Below are 14,093 nucleotides of genomic sequence, written 5' to 3' on the forward strand. Positions count from 1 at the left end.
GGGAGGGAGCCCCCATCTGCGCTGGCGGGAAGGCTGCTGGCAGCTGGCCCCTCGGGACCTCATTGTGCCATGGGCCGTTCGGCCACTGGGCAGGCTGGGGTACCCACACACCAGCCTCCTGCGGGGCAGCCACCCTGCAGCACGGGCAGAGCAGGCCCTGGGTGCTTTGTCGGGACAGACGATTGCTCCACCCTCTGACCCCACAGGGACCTCATTTGGGGTGAGGACAGGCCATCTCCTTCAGACCTGTAAGTTGAATAGAGGCTCTGCGCCTCTATTCAAAGTCCTAGCGCCCCACTTTTAATAAACTTTAGGACAGTTCTAAACGTGCATAATAGTTGCAAAGATAGCCACGGCCAGTTTTCCCTACTGTAACTATCTTGGTGTGGGGCATTTGTCACAATTCATGAACCAACACTGGCACACTATTGCTAACTGAAGTCCACACTTAATTCACGTTTTCTTAGTTTTTAACCTATTGTCCCTTTTCTGCTCCAGGATGCCACGTGACATTTAGTCCTCACATCTCTGCAGGCTCCCCTGGGCTGGGACGTCTCAGATGCCCCTTGTTCTGGGTGACCTTGGCAGTTCTGACAGTGCTGGGGGGGTTCTGGAGACTGTCCCTCTGCTGGGATTTGTCGTTTCTCTCGTGGTTAGATTGGGGTGATGGGCTCTAGGAGGAAGACCACAGAGGTGACGTGCCCTTCGTTTTACACCAAGGCTACACGTGGTCACCATGACTCTTGATGTGACCTGTTGACATGACCTGGCAGATGTGTGCTTGTCAGGGCCCCTTCCATCGAGGGCTCTCTGAAAGGAGGGGTCTTCCTGGGCACCCCACTTGTAAAGGGCAGTTCCTGCGTGCCTTCCTAACATAACATCTGGGTGTTCTACGGAGATGTCCCCTCATCACTGACAGCAATAACCTAGGACGATAATCTGTAGAACACTCTGAGGGCTCTCCGCTGCATGCCAGGTACAGCTCTCGGTGCTTTTCCTGCCCTGTTCATACCTCAACTCCTGCCCACAAGGCAGGTACCTGCTCGCCTCTTCTTACAGGTGGGACCCAGAGAGCCCGAGAAACCTGTCCAAGTGGGGGCCACTGCTGCTGCCGGCCTCTGAGTGCCTGGCTCCCAGTAACGAGTCCCCATGGAGTCTACGACCACTTCGTTTCTGGCAAACCCAGCAGGCGTTCATCACGCCTCACCCCGTGGCAGGAAAGGCTCTGCCTTTTACGCTGGACAAAGCCACAGTGTGCTGGAGGCCGCTGAGGTGACCTTCCTGCTGTAGGAGGCAGGACTCCCAGGGCTGTGAGCTGCGGTCCAGGCGCCTCTGCACCTTCTTGCTGATAATGCCGCCATGAAGAATGTAGCTTGGCCAGGAGCCCGGAAACAGGACTCTGGACACAATTTGGACAGTTTTGCCCGGTGACCCTGGCCCAGCTCGGTCGTCCAGAGCACGTGGCCTGGAGGGAGAAAGCAGTGAGGCCGAGAGGATGGGCAAGACAGAGCCACGCTCCCTGTGCCTGTCCCCACAGGGCTTCCTGCCTCCAGTCTCTCCTGCTCTGGAACTTTCTGGTTACCAATGACTAGTGCTTTAATCCAGGAAGGAGAACGGCAGGAGGAGTTCTGATTGGGTGGTTCCTTCTCTCAGATGGGAGGCACCAGGAGCAACGTGTGGGGGAGAGAAACAGCTTCCCCGACAGGCACAAAATTTCCCTGATGAGACAAATCACCACCCCCTTAGGCCAAGCTCAGCCAAACCAGGTGAGGCCAGTCAGAGAGACACGGAGGTGAAAACCCTTGTTTTGCTGGGTTCACCTCATAAAGAGCTCCTTCTGTTTCGCGAAGATTCAATCCTTGGGCCTGCCTTGGCAGGGACAGCCTGCTTAAAAAGCAAAGGCTGTCATCCTGTAATTAAATCTGAGACCCCCTCCCTATGTGACGTTGAGATGAAGCCACTTATATAACGTGGCTAAAAATAAGCTGAGGAAGAGTTGCAGTTCTATCATCCCGCTTCCAGCCTTTCCTCCTGGGCTACCCACTGGGGGTGTGGCAGGCCGGGGGTCAGAGTCGGGGGCAGTGTCAGGAGCTCCTGCCTCTGGCCCCAACTCAGCACCTTGCGTGCCAGAGGGCCCGAGCCGGTGCACGGGGCGGGGGGACCCTCTTGTTCAGAGCTGGGGTGCTGGAACATCGCCATGGCTACACGCCTCCCTGCTCGCACAGACAGCCCAGGTGAGGACCGGCAGTCAGAAGTGACAGGGAAAACCACCGGCCTGCAGGCTGCAGCCCACGTGTGTGTTCTCCAGCCGTTGATAAGCTGCTCATTTACAGAAACCTGCTCCCCACCTTCACCCCACCCCCACAGTGCGGGAAGAACACTCTGGTCTGGAGCAGGGACAGACGGCCTGGGGTACCGGTGACTGACCCTCTCTGCCAGCACTAGCTCTCTTGCTGCTCCTTTGCATATGAGGTGGGAAGAGCAAAGCTTCTCATCATAACAGTGGCTTCTTCTTGCTGGTCTTGGAGGTGGGTAGGCCAGACCCCAGGGCTGGGCAGTGATTTCCTAGCTGCACCACTGCCAACCTCCAGGCATGCCATTAGCCCCCCCCCAGCCCACCGACACACACTGAGTCCAGGTGAGAAGGGACGAGGTGGGGTTTGTAAAGGACTCTGAGCACCTCCAACATACAAAGGTATTGGGACAAGCACGCCCTCCTGAATCCTGGACGCTGGCCCTAAGCTGACCTCTCATCTCGCCCACCACCTGGCCCTGTCCCGTTTAGGCCCTAGGTCCTTACCCTTGGTGCTCCACCCCAAACCCAGACACTGCCGCCAAATGCGGGGGCTTCCACAAAATTAGAAAAGGCCTCATAGGACACTGGTGGTCTCCCGGCCTGGGACTCAGACCTCTGCCTTCAGCTGAAGGGGTGGCACACCCCTGCTGGAGACCTCTCTGGAGGCTGGTGGCTCATGGAAGCCATCAGGCAAGGTGCTGACTTTCTCAGCTTGGTTCTCCATGCCTAGGTGGGTAGGACTACCCCACCCACGTCCTGTCCTGCGCCTGCTATCAGCCCCTGTGCGTCTTCTCAGTGCTTCAAGGTGCGATGCGCCTTCATTTTCACTTGCGGCAGGTGCTCCGTGAATGCTCTTCTAACTGATGGCTTCCCTCCCAGCTGCTCACCTCCTGCCCAGCTGCCAGGTGAAGACGGTAGTCCTGGGACAAGGCTGCTGAACCATTAGCCGGCCTGGAAGGCAGGCCGGGCTCAGAGTGGGCCTCTTAGCTCAGCCACTACAAAATGTGAGGCGACAGGAGCAGGACCTTCTAGAGGGTGGAGCGGTGCTAGAGACCACGGGAGCTTTTCTGGGGAGGCCCCTCTCCTCCCTCTACTGTCTGGTGACTGATGGGAGCAGACAGCTCACAACATTCCCCAAGAAGATCCCCTCCCAGAGTGACAAGACCCCTGTTTTAGCCTGCCAGCCCCCACCTGTCATGTCCCAGCCACTCCGCTTCCTCTGGGGGGGCAGCAGCCTTCCCCTCTGCCCACCCAGCTCCACCTTGGCCCACGACCCCACGCGGGTCAATGGGCATGAGTCCCAGGGCTGCTGGGAGGAAGTGTGTGCTGCATGAGGCTGGCACGGAGGAAGGGGAAAGAGGACCAATAAAGGCCCTCATCGGGAGAGCCAGTTTGAGGGGGCTTTCTGTCACTTGCAACCAAAAGAAACCCAGAAAGTAGTTACACAGGGATCTACCTTAAAACACTGCGAGCAGTAAAGAAAAAGGAAGCTAGCCCATAGCGGGAAGGAAATTAAACCGAAAAGGTTGGTGAACGAAGGCTTAAGATTGAAGTGGAGGGGGGAAAGGGAACGCTTCCTGACTTCGGCTTTCCTTTCCTGTGTGTCCTCGTGAGGCAGAATGAGGTAGGTCCATTAGGGACACAGACTCGGCCTTCAGCTCCTGTCTTCATCCCTTGCCGTCTGTCCGGGCTCCTCCAGAGGTCTTGTGGGTCCCAGAACCTCCCTGGGTGCCTGCGCTTGAAGGCATGAATGAGCCTGTCCAGGGATGGGATGCTGGTGGAGAGTGCCAGGTTGAATTACAGGAAAAACAGTCAGATCTGGTGTTTAATAATGTAAAGCAAGTAATTTCTGTATGGTACTTTAATTTATGTAACTATTTCTCCGAGGGACTTGTTCTGGGAGCCTAGTGTGCCAGTTGGGTCAGCTTCCTCAGCAGAACCCCCTGGGAGGACCTAGCAAGGCGCCCCCTCTCCCTGCTTTTCCCACCCCACCAGGGTTCTCCCTGCCCCACCCCGTCTACCACCCCAGACCCTCCCTCCTCAAGAAAACTGCCCCCAACGAGGATCTTCCACCACGCGGAGGATCCCCCAAGGGCCCCCATCCTCCCTGTAGGAGCCTCTCCCCATCTGCTCCTCTCCAGGATTCTCCTCCAAACCCTCCCTCGCCTACAGTCCTCTTCTGTAGCCCTCCTACCCCCCGAGTCCACCCCTCTCCAGAATTTTAGCCATAGCCCTGCTCCGCCAGAACACCCCTCCAGGGGCCTCCCACTCTCGGGCCCTCCCTCCGGTTCCCGGCCCCTCTCCGCCCTCCCCTTCTGGACTTACTTCCGAACGTGCCGGGCCGGGGCCGGACCCCCGGGGCAGCGAGCCAGCCTCTTCCCATCCTTCAGCAAGCCCGCGCGGCCAGTGTCCAAACGCCCAGTGCAAAGGGACGGTCCCCTGCCCAGCGCGAGTCCGCGACTCCGGCCGCCTTCGGCGAGCGACGCCCAGGGCCCTGCCGCCCCGACTTGACACTTCGCGAAGTGCCGCTCCCACGCGCCTCGGCCGTCCGCAGCCTCTCACCCCCCACCTTCTGCTCCGTTCTTCCTGCGCCACCCCGCCCCCGCCTCCCCGCCCCCAGCCCGGCTGTCGCCCGGGCCCCCCCAAGCCTGTTCCCAGGGCCCCAGCCCGCGCCGCGCCTCCACCTCCTCCCCCGCGATCGACGGCACCACTGACCAATCACTACCCAGGAGCGATCCCCCAGGCCCCGCCCCCTTCCCCCGTCTCCGGAACTCACCAATGGGAAGAGACTGCGGGGGCGGGGCCTGCCGGTTACCTAGCAGCGACGGGCTGGGCGGGGGCGGGGGACTGGGGGTGTTGATCCGGGCGCGGCGGGGGCGGGCGCGGCGGGGGCGGGGCCCGAAGGAGGCGGGGCCTGCGCGGGTATAAAAGTGGCGTTCGGCGGACGGCCGCGCTCCTGGTTAAGCTCCGTGCGGTTCTTTCCCGCACCGGTTGTGTCCCGCCGCCGCCTCCCGCGCCCCCGCTCCGGTCCGTGGTGCATCCGGACCAGCACCATGTCGCTGTCGCGCTCGGAGGAGATGCACCGACTCACGGAAAATGTCTACAAGGTGAGCCCCGCGCCTCCCGCGCGCTAGGGCCCGACCTGGCGGCCCCTGGCCCTCGGGGGTCTTTCCGGCGTGGCCGCAGGGACCCGGCGGCGGCCGGTCGGTCACAGGTGTGCGCGGGCGCGCCCGCCCCGCCACTCCGCGCTGCCTCCGCGCGCCCCTCCGCGCGCCCGGGACGGAGTGGAGAGGGGCGCGGGCCCTGGGCTGCGGCGGCCGGGGTCCGGGGCTGCGGGGTCTGGGGCCGCGGTTGCGCGTCGCCCTGCCCGGGTCAGCGTGGTGGGCCCTCCGCGCGCGGTCACGCAAGCCTTTGGGCACTTTTTCTCCATCGGCTTTCCTCTCCACAACTCCGTCCCGGGCACGAAGGTTCGTGGCCCAGGTGGGAGGTCGCGCGGGCAGGTTGGCCGGGTGGACAGATAATCCATCATCTTATGTAACTGCGGAGGAGAAGACTAGGTGTGTAGGAGGCCGGCGCGCCTGCCTCTGCTCTGAGGTGCGGGGAGAGTCGGATTCCGATTCGCATCCTCCTGGGAGTCACCCGGAAGCCCCCTGGGCGGACCTCCCTGTCACCTGTGTGCCTCGTACGCACGTAAACAGGCCCTGGGGGCTTTTGTGTCTTCAGCCTCCATTTTCTCGGTTTAGACCCCTACCCCCGACAGAACGGGCCCGGGGGCCCGGGGGCCCAAGGCCCACTGCCGTTGCAGACGCCCTTTCGCGGGAGAGATTGTGCCCGGGGCGGTCCGCGCGGTCTTCTGACAAAGCTGGGCTTTATTTCGAAACTGTCTGAAGGTTAAGTGGTAGGCTGGGAGGACCGGGTAGTTGGTATTTACATGGCAGTTGCTGGCTCATGGCAGCCAAATGGAATTGCAACGCACTGGCAGAGCAACAGTTTCTAATTGTATTAAACAACTATGGCTTCTTAGCAAGTGGCCTGTGAAACCTCGCTGGGCTGTGGACAGCAGAGGGAGGCTTTGGAGGCGGCCCCTTTGCTTTCAGCTGAAGCCCAGTGGGCAGACTGCACTCCAGCACAGCTTCAGTAAAGGTTCCAAAGTTGCAGCGAGGTCGTCTGGAAGAATGCTGAAGCTGAGTGGGGGTTGGCTAGGTCAGTTCTGAAGCCATGTTAGAGCTGCTGGCACACAGGAGTCAGGCTGCCGCGGAAGTGCCATGAACAGGAGCAGCTTTGGGATGTTACGTGTGGTGTCGCGTAGAATCTGTGGCACACGTTTCTGGTCATGGTCCTCTGCAAATGCTGTCAGAGGAGAAGGTTTATTCAGTTATTAGCCATTAGTTCCATCAGGATTTGCTCATTGTGGCAGGGGTGGAGAAAAGTGCTGGGCAGAGTGTTTTTTCCCAGTTCCCCTGCTTCTGCACTGAAACCACTGAACAGGAACTTCCATGGCGAGAATTAGGAGGGGCACGGGGCATGGCTTTGCTCTGGGGACTCCCAGACCGTCTTGATGAGACATATGACCCGTGGGCAGTCAGGCATGTAGCTACAGCTAAGCGGCTGTCGATGGGACTGTGATTTGTCTGGAGTCTGAAATGAAATCTGTCAGCAGGATGGAGGCAGAAAACCATTAGAATGGAGTGTTTGGGGACTTGGAGCCCCTCTGGGAACTGGCTAGAGGGTTTGGGGCGCACATTCAACAGGCAAGTCTGTGGTTTGTGTTCGGCGGGTCCAGTGATTCATGAGCTCCTGTGGGAAGGTGTGGCAATGAGACCTGGGATTTGTGGGGTCCGACACGTCAGGCCGTATGTGTCTCTGCTCAGGGGGCAGGTTGGGCGTGTAGCTGCTGCTCTTCCTGCCAGCCTTGGACTGTGTGCCTTGGTACCTTTTGTTTTGTCACCCGGGAGCACGGGGTTCCTCAGCAGAGCCAGTACCGGTTGAGCAGCTTTGGCATGCCGGCCAGGCAGAAACCAGCCAGGACACAGCCAGAGCCACCTGTGTGTGGCTCCGGGCCGGTCCAGCCGGTCCTCTGGCCTGGCCCGGGACGGCACTGCTTCTGTGCCTGTGTTGGCGGCTTGTGGACGAGTGTCCGGGATGTGGCCCTGCTGGGTCTCACCCTGAGCTGCAGCTTAGCTGTTTGCTTTGGCCCCTGGGTCACCTCGACTGCAATTCTGAGTGGTGTTTGCCTTGGCAGAGCAGAGAGAGGCAGGGACACTCGTCCTTGGTCTTGCTGATTAAAAATGCAGGAATAAAATGTATAGTTTTGATTCTCCTCTGTGGAAGACTCTGTAGAGCAGGGTTGACCTCTTTCCTTGTGGCCCAGTTCCCGTGGGATCCATGTCTTCGGGGAATTTCATGGAAGGTGAAGGGGAGAGGAGCAGAGTGACTTCCCAGAGTCCATTGAGAACTTGCCCTCAGACCATGACCCTGGGCTGGACCCTCCACAGAATGGAGTGCAGACATCAGACCCTAGCTGTCAGGGCAGCCCTGGGTAATTCCCTGGCAGCCAGGGACAGAGGATGGGGGGGGGGCACCTGCTGCTCAAAATTAAGCCTAAACAGTAGCCTCTTAGGAGAGGTCTCTGATGTCCCTGAGTGCTGAAGGGGCTACTTAGCAGCTGGCCTCGGCTCCACCTCATTCCTGGGATGGACTGTCGGATTGCTGTTCTACTCATGGTCCCACATCCCAGGAGAAGCCCTGGCTCCCGAGTGACCTGATGACCTTTGAGGGCAGCAGCTCCGGCATGTCCTGGAGGAATGGAGTACCATGGACCTCTGCCTGTCCTGAGGGTGCAGGGGGTGGGAGACAGGCTGAGGAGGTGAACGTCCCTAGGAAGGCATCAGGCGTGGCTCTTCACCGTGTGGTGGCCCTTTGGCCTTGGTCAACATGGCCAGGTTGGTCACCAGAGGTTGTCTGGTCATCCCCGCCCTGCAGCTGTTGTGGGAAGCTGGCTCGGCCATGGTGCCACTGCCCTGCGAAAGTGGCATGTGGCGGATACGCTGCAGCCAGGAGTATTGGGTCTGCCATCTCTGGTGCTACTGGTGATGGCTGGTGCAAGTTGGTGGTGGAAGGAGCCCACCTGAGCAGGTGAGAGCTCACTGCTGGCTTCTCTGATTAAGGCCTGGCTGCCCAGCCCTGCTCAGTACCCTCCACCTCGTCTCACCCACTCCTCCAGAGGGGTGTTTGGGGGAATGGTGGGAAGCATGGGGTCCCTAAGTCCCCTGCCATTCACTTCAGACCCCCTTCATCCTCACCCATGCTGGGCAGTCACATCAAACTGTTGGCAGCCATCAGAAGCCTGTGTTTGGAGTGGACCGAGCTCAGCAGACCCCCGGTTGAAGATGAAGTGGACTCTGAGAGGCACGGCCTTGACAACGAAATGCCTGCTGGGAGGCGAGGAATCACAGCTGTGCCCAACTCTGTACACGAGTGTGTGTGTGTGTGCACGTGAATGTGTGAGTACACACGTGTGTGTGTGGTGCTGTGTTTGCTTTGTTTTAGAGGTATTTTCAGGGAGGCTCCATTGGGGCACTGTTTTCTGATAAGATGATGGGGCCTGCTGTCCCCGTTCCTGAAGGGATTGTCTGCGCCTCCCTTCCTCGAGAATGCTGAATGGTGTCCGCCCTACCCCACCGCGCGTTCCAGCAGCAGTGCGTCTCCCAGCCCCTCTGGTGTAGCTAGGCAGCGGACACTTTCCATGCTGCACTGACCTCTGAGCTGATGGGTTTCAGCACCTCCTGGACGCAGGTCATGTCCCAGAGAACTGGCTCGCGTGGTGGCAGGTGCTGTGTCTGGCAGGGGGTCTAATGGAAGTTGGAGTGTGGGGCTGGGGAGCGGGGCTCTCCTGGATCGGGAGGGTCTTCCCTGAGCACGCGTCTTGTGCTGTGGAGCTCGGTGGGTTCATGAGACTGATCTGTGCGCTTGAGGCTCGGGCAGAATGACGTCCAGTGCTGGCCCAGGCTCGTGGGGCACGGTCCTTGGTGAGAAGTGCAGGCTTGTTGCTGCTGTGTGTTGGACTGAAGCTCCCTGAGGGCCAGCATGGCCCCCCACCCCAGCATTGGCAGTGCTGGCTGGGCTGCCTGGTACAGGCCACCGTCAGGGGACGACTGGCCATTGAGCTGGAGGGCCTCGTCCCTTCCTCCCCAGCCGGGGAGCCAGGCTGGCACCCCCCTCTCAGTTTGTGGGTCTGGGTTCTGCCCCGAGATGTCACCACAAGACCAGGAGGGTGGCATGCAGGGCTGGCCTTGCCACTCAGTCGTCCCCACTCAGCCTTGAGTGGCACCCTGGATGGATGTTGCTTGTGCCGTCCTCCTTGGGTGGGCACACCTGGGCAGCTGATCAGTGTGGGGGTGCCATGGGGTGCTGGTCAAGCTGCCTGCTGTCCTCTTGCCTTGGCCCTGGGGGCACCGAGCTGAGGCCCCACGGCCTTCCCAGCCACCCCACCCAGGCGGTTTTCCTTGAGGCCTCAGGATGTGGAGTCAGCCCTCATGATGGTAAACGCCTGTGCCCTGTGCCCCCGGGACACAGCACTGGGGGACCCATGGAGGGGCTGCACTGCCATCCGCTGTTTACCGCTGCAGTAATTACAAACGGGCACCGACTGAGCAGGCACCTTACTCCAGCTCACCCCACCCCCCAGCTGCACGGCTACGAGCTGACTCGAGGGGCCCAGCCAGAAGCCACAGGCTAGGCCAGGGCATGTGCCATGTCCCCACTGGGCACCCAGCGGCGCCAGCCAGTAGGCCTGGGAGGAGGTCGGTGCCCAGGCTGATCTTAATGGAGAAAAGCCTCTGTCCCCATGTGGTGTGCCCCTGAGTAGCCAGGTGAGGTGACTCAGCGTGACTCCCTGAGTGTGGGGGCCCCCCCACACCTGGAACTGTGGCCTCATGTGAGTATCAGTGCTTGGTTCTGGGGCGCCCACATATGTATCGCAGTCACCGCCTCTGCCATGGGTCTGCTGTTTGGGCTGCTTGCTCTCAGAGCAGTGGCCCAAGACCCCATTGGGGTAGAGGCCGTGGCAGACTCATGTCCCCAAGCAGACAGGGAAGTCCCTCTTCTTCAGGGCCCGAGTTCAGTCCAGGGTGTCAGTTGGGAAGTAGTTGGTCCTACTGCGCCCTAGGGGTCTGGGTGTTGGTCCACCAATGGGGGGGGGGACCAGAAAGCTCAAGGGGACAACTGGGCCTGTGAAGACAGTGGCTGCATATGGGAAGGCAGGACCTCACAGCAGACAAGTCCTGTCTCTAGGAGGTGACCTTGGAAACCTTGGGGGGCAGGCAGGGGCTACACCTCTGTGCCGTGCCCAGCGGGGGGCGTGGACAGTTGGGGCCTCTAGGTGACCCCTCTTCTGACGTGCTGCAGGCACTCCACTCGCCTTGTCTGGTCCTCGGTGGCCCGTGGGAAAGCCAGAGGAATCCTGCTTCGTCCTCTCTGCACCCTGCAGCGTGCACGGCCAGGACGGCCAGGTCCCTGCAGGCCTTCCTGCCTGCTCCATGTGTCTGGGGCCGGGGGGAGCCAGGTCTGCCTGTCCTCAGCTGTGGACAGCACCCCCAGGTCCTACCTCACGTATGCAGGTAGGTGTCTAGACGTGTCCCTGAGCTGTGGGACCACCAGGAGGAAACAGGCTGTAGGTCAAAGCAGAGCGCGTTCTCTTGCCTTGGGGTGTATATTCCCTACTTATGGGAGCAGCTCTAGAATTGGACAGATTTTTTCAGTCATGTATCAAATACACGTGAATAAGTGGGCAGGGTTTTCCTGAAACGTCCTCACGTGCAGAGTCTGACTGCTGAGCTTCGTTCCGGCTGACAGCTGTCAGCCTCAGGGTACCTCGAGCGCCAGGGGGTGCTGATGGGGCATGTCCTGAGTGTGTCGGGGGGTTTTCTTCTAAGCCCCGGACCCTTGTTCTGCCATTTTTGTTGCTGGCAGTTTCTTGTTTCTTTTTTTTTAAATTAAATTTATTGGGGTGACAGTGGTTAGTAAAACTGCATAGGTTTCAAGTGTACAATTCTGTAATACGTCATTTATGTCTCATACTGTGTGCTCACCACCCAGAGTCACTTCTCCTTCCATCACCGTATACTGGATCCCCACTCCCCTCTTCTGCCACCATCCTATCCCCTTACTCTCTGGTAACCACTAAACTAATGTCTGTCTATGATTTTTTGTTCTTTGTCTTGTTGCTTCGTTGCTTTCAGTTTTCTGTCCCACCATTCAGTGAAGTCATATGGTTCTCGACTTTTTCTGTCTGACTTATTTCGCTTAGCGTAATAATCTCAAGATCCATCCATGTTGTCGCAAATGGCACTGTTTCATCTTTCTTATGGCAGAATAGTATTCCCTTGTGTGTGTGTATTTATAGATCACATTTTTTTATCCAATCATCTATCGAAGGACACTTTGGTTGTTTCCGTGTCTTAAATAAAGCTCCAGTGAACATTGCCGTACACCATGTTTCTCCGAAAATAAGACCTAACCAGAAAATAAGCTCTAGTATGATTTTTCAGGATGACATCCCCTGAATATAAGCCCTAATGCATCTTTTGGAGCAAAAATTAATATAAGACCCGGTCTTATTTTCAGAGAAACATGGTATATGTTTTTACAAATAAATGTTTTCAGATTTTTTAGGTATATACACAGGAGAGCCATTGCTGGGTCACGTGGTAATTCTAATCCTGATTTTTTGAAGACCCTCCAGACTGCCTTCCGTAGCAGTCTGCATTCCCAGTGATAAAAGGTCTTCAGACCACAGCCAGGACCCTCGTTCCTGCTTAGTCACTAAGGGGTTTGTGGTTTCACTAAGGGCTTAGTCACTTAGTTCCTTCAAGTCACTAAGGCTTGCCCCCCCCAGCCATAATGGGGACAGTCAGCAGGTGGGCCTGCACTGTGCCGACACACACCATGACAGGTCAGGACATGCCCTGGGAGTTGCTAGGTGTCTGTGCTCTGACAGAAATCGACATCTCTACTTTGGGATGGGGGGTGGGGGTGGGGGGAGGGTGTGCCCCACTCCCAGGGCTAGAGTTGTGCCCTGCGGGGCCTTGCTGTCACACCGTCAGAGCTGACCTGCCAGGGCAGCTGCCTCCAGCCAGGGTGTGGGATAGGCAGAAGTGCCGCTCGCTGCCCGAGATGACACGAGCCTGGGCCTCTCCACACTCTGCTGCTCTGAGCCCAGGTGGGGCTGTCGAGCCCTCTGCCCTGGGTGACGCTCTGCAAGAAGAGGCCTGTTGTCCATGCCACCATGTACTCCCTCCTGCCCCCTCCCACGGAAGGCAGGTCCTTTGCAGTCCAGGGACCCATGGAGTGCAGGCTGTAGCTTGTCCTGCCTTTGGGAATCCAGGCCTGGAGGTGGACTGGACACCCCCTTCAGCCAGGAGCTGCGGTCAAGCCAGCAACATGAGTCCTGATTGCAGGAATGTTGCTGAGGCCCCACGGGGAGGGGGCTGAAGGCGGTGCCTGGGTCTGGACATCTCGTGCTCTCCCTCTGGCTCTGCACTGGGGGGGGGGGAGGGCGGAACATCAGCCAGGCTCCCCCTGGGCTTTGCAGTCTCTGGCCATTGTGAATAAGCTCTGATGGTTGGCTCGGGCCAGGCACGGTCCTGAGAATTGTGCGTGCATGACCTTGTTTATCCCCAAATCTGCTCCACGAGGGGCCCTGGGTGAGCCAGCTGGATGGGGAGCCTCAGTGATGAGGCTGGTGCCTGCCTGAGCCCGGGCCTCTGGCTTCCAAACCTGCTGCTTCTCTGTACCCGCCAGCTTCGGGTAAGTGTTTTAGCTTTTGTGTTACCGTTTTCTCATTAATGATTAAATGGGACGATGGCACGTAGGAAGTATTGGGTAAGTGGTGGCTGCGATTATTAGCTTTAAGAATGGAAAGTTCTTTGGGACCAGCAGGTCAGGGGCAGAGAGGGGAGGCCCCGGCTGGGGCTCTGTTGTCGCCCTCTGGCTTCCTCGTGCCCAGCCGCCTGAGTTTCCGGTGTGACAGCCGCCTGAGTGGGCTGACCAACCTGCTTGACGTAAGCGCAGTGGGGGAGCGGCAGGTCCGAGACTGCAGCCCATCCAGCGGGAGCCCAGCCCCTGAGACTCAGGTCAGAGCCTTCACAGGGATGAGCATGGGTCAGTGGCCTTGGAATGTTCTAGCTGGCCAAGCGAACCCAGGTCTGGGTTTGCTGTCAGTGATGAGAGCTTGGGATCAGGCCTCACTGCAAGTGGGGTTGCCAGGTCAGCTCAGGCCACCAGACAAGCACCTCAGACCCGGCAGCTTGAACAGTAGACTCTTCTTTCTCAGTCTGGAGGCTGGAAGTCCAAGGTCAAGGTGTCGGCAGGGTTGTCCTGAGACATCTCTTTTTGGCTTGTACCCCACAGGGTCGTCCTTCGTGTGTGTCTGTGATCTAATCTCATAAGGCCATCAGTCACACTGGATCAGGGCCACCCACGTGACCTCATTTCAACTTGGTTACTCCCATGAAGCCCCTTCTCCACATGCAGTCACCTTTGGAGGTGCTGGGGGTTCAGCCCCCAATACATGAAATTTTAGGGGACGAGTTCAGCTCTAGCACCCTGAGGGCCGTTGGGTCCCCACCCCCAGTGCAGCAGCCAGGACAGTGGCAGTTGTCTGGGTGCTGTGTGTCTGAACTGCAGCAACCTGTTTCCAGGCCCCGAGGGGTTTCCCTCCGACCTCAATCACAGGGCAGTCCGCCGTTTGTGACAACACAGATTTCCTGGGGAGCACACTGGATCTCCTCATGAAAGC

At 58.8% G+C, this 14,093-nt stretch overlaps 1 protein-coding gene across 4 annotated transcripts in view; it reads left to right on the forward strand.

The window, feature by feature from the left end:
- Positions 1-5,234: 5,234 nt before the first annotated feature.
- Positions 5,235-14,093, forward strand: part of BAIAP2 (BAR/IMD domain containing adaptor protein 2) — a 65,446-nt gene continuing 56,587 nt past the window's right edge. For all 4 annotated transcript variants that reach the window (XR_013991934.1, XM_081028698.1, XM_081028697.1 and 1 more), the window contains exon 1: positions 5,235-5,403. Coding sequence is in view for 3 of the 4 variants with exons in the window: in XM_081028698.1 (XP_080884824.1) it covers positions 5,350-5,403 (54 nt within the window). In the remaining variant the exon portion in view is untranslated. The remainder of the gene's footprint in view (positions 5,404-14,093) is intronic.

The sequence above is a fragment of the Rhinolophus hipposideros genome (genome assembly GCF_964194185.1).
Source record: "Rhinolophus hipposideros genome assembly, chromosome: 20".
Taxonomy (NCBI): domain Eukaryota; kingdom Metazoa; phylum Chordata; class Mammalia; order Chiroptera; family Rhinolophidae; genus Rhinolophus; species Rhinolophus hipposideros.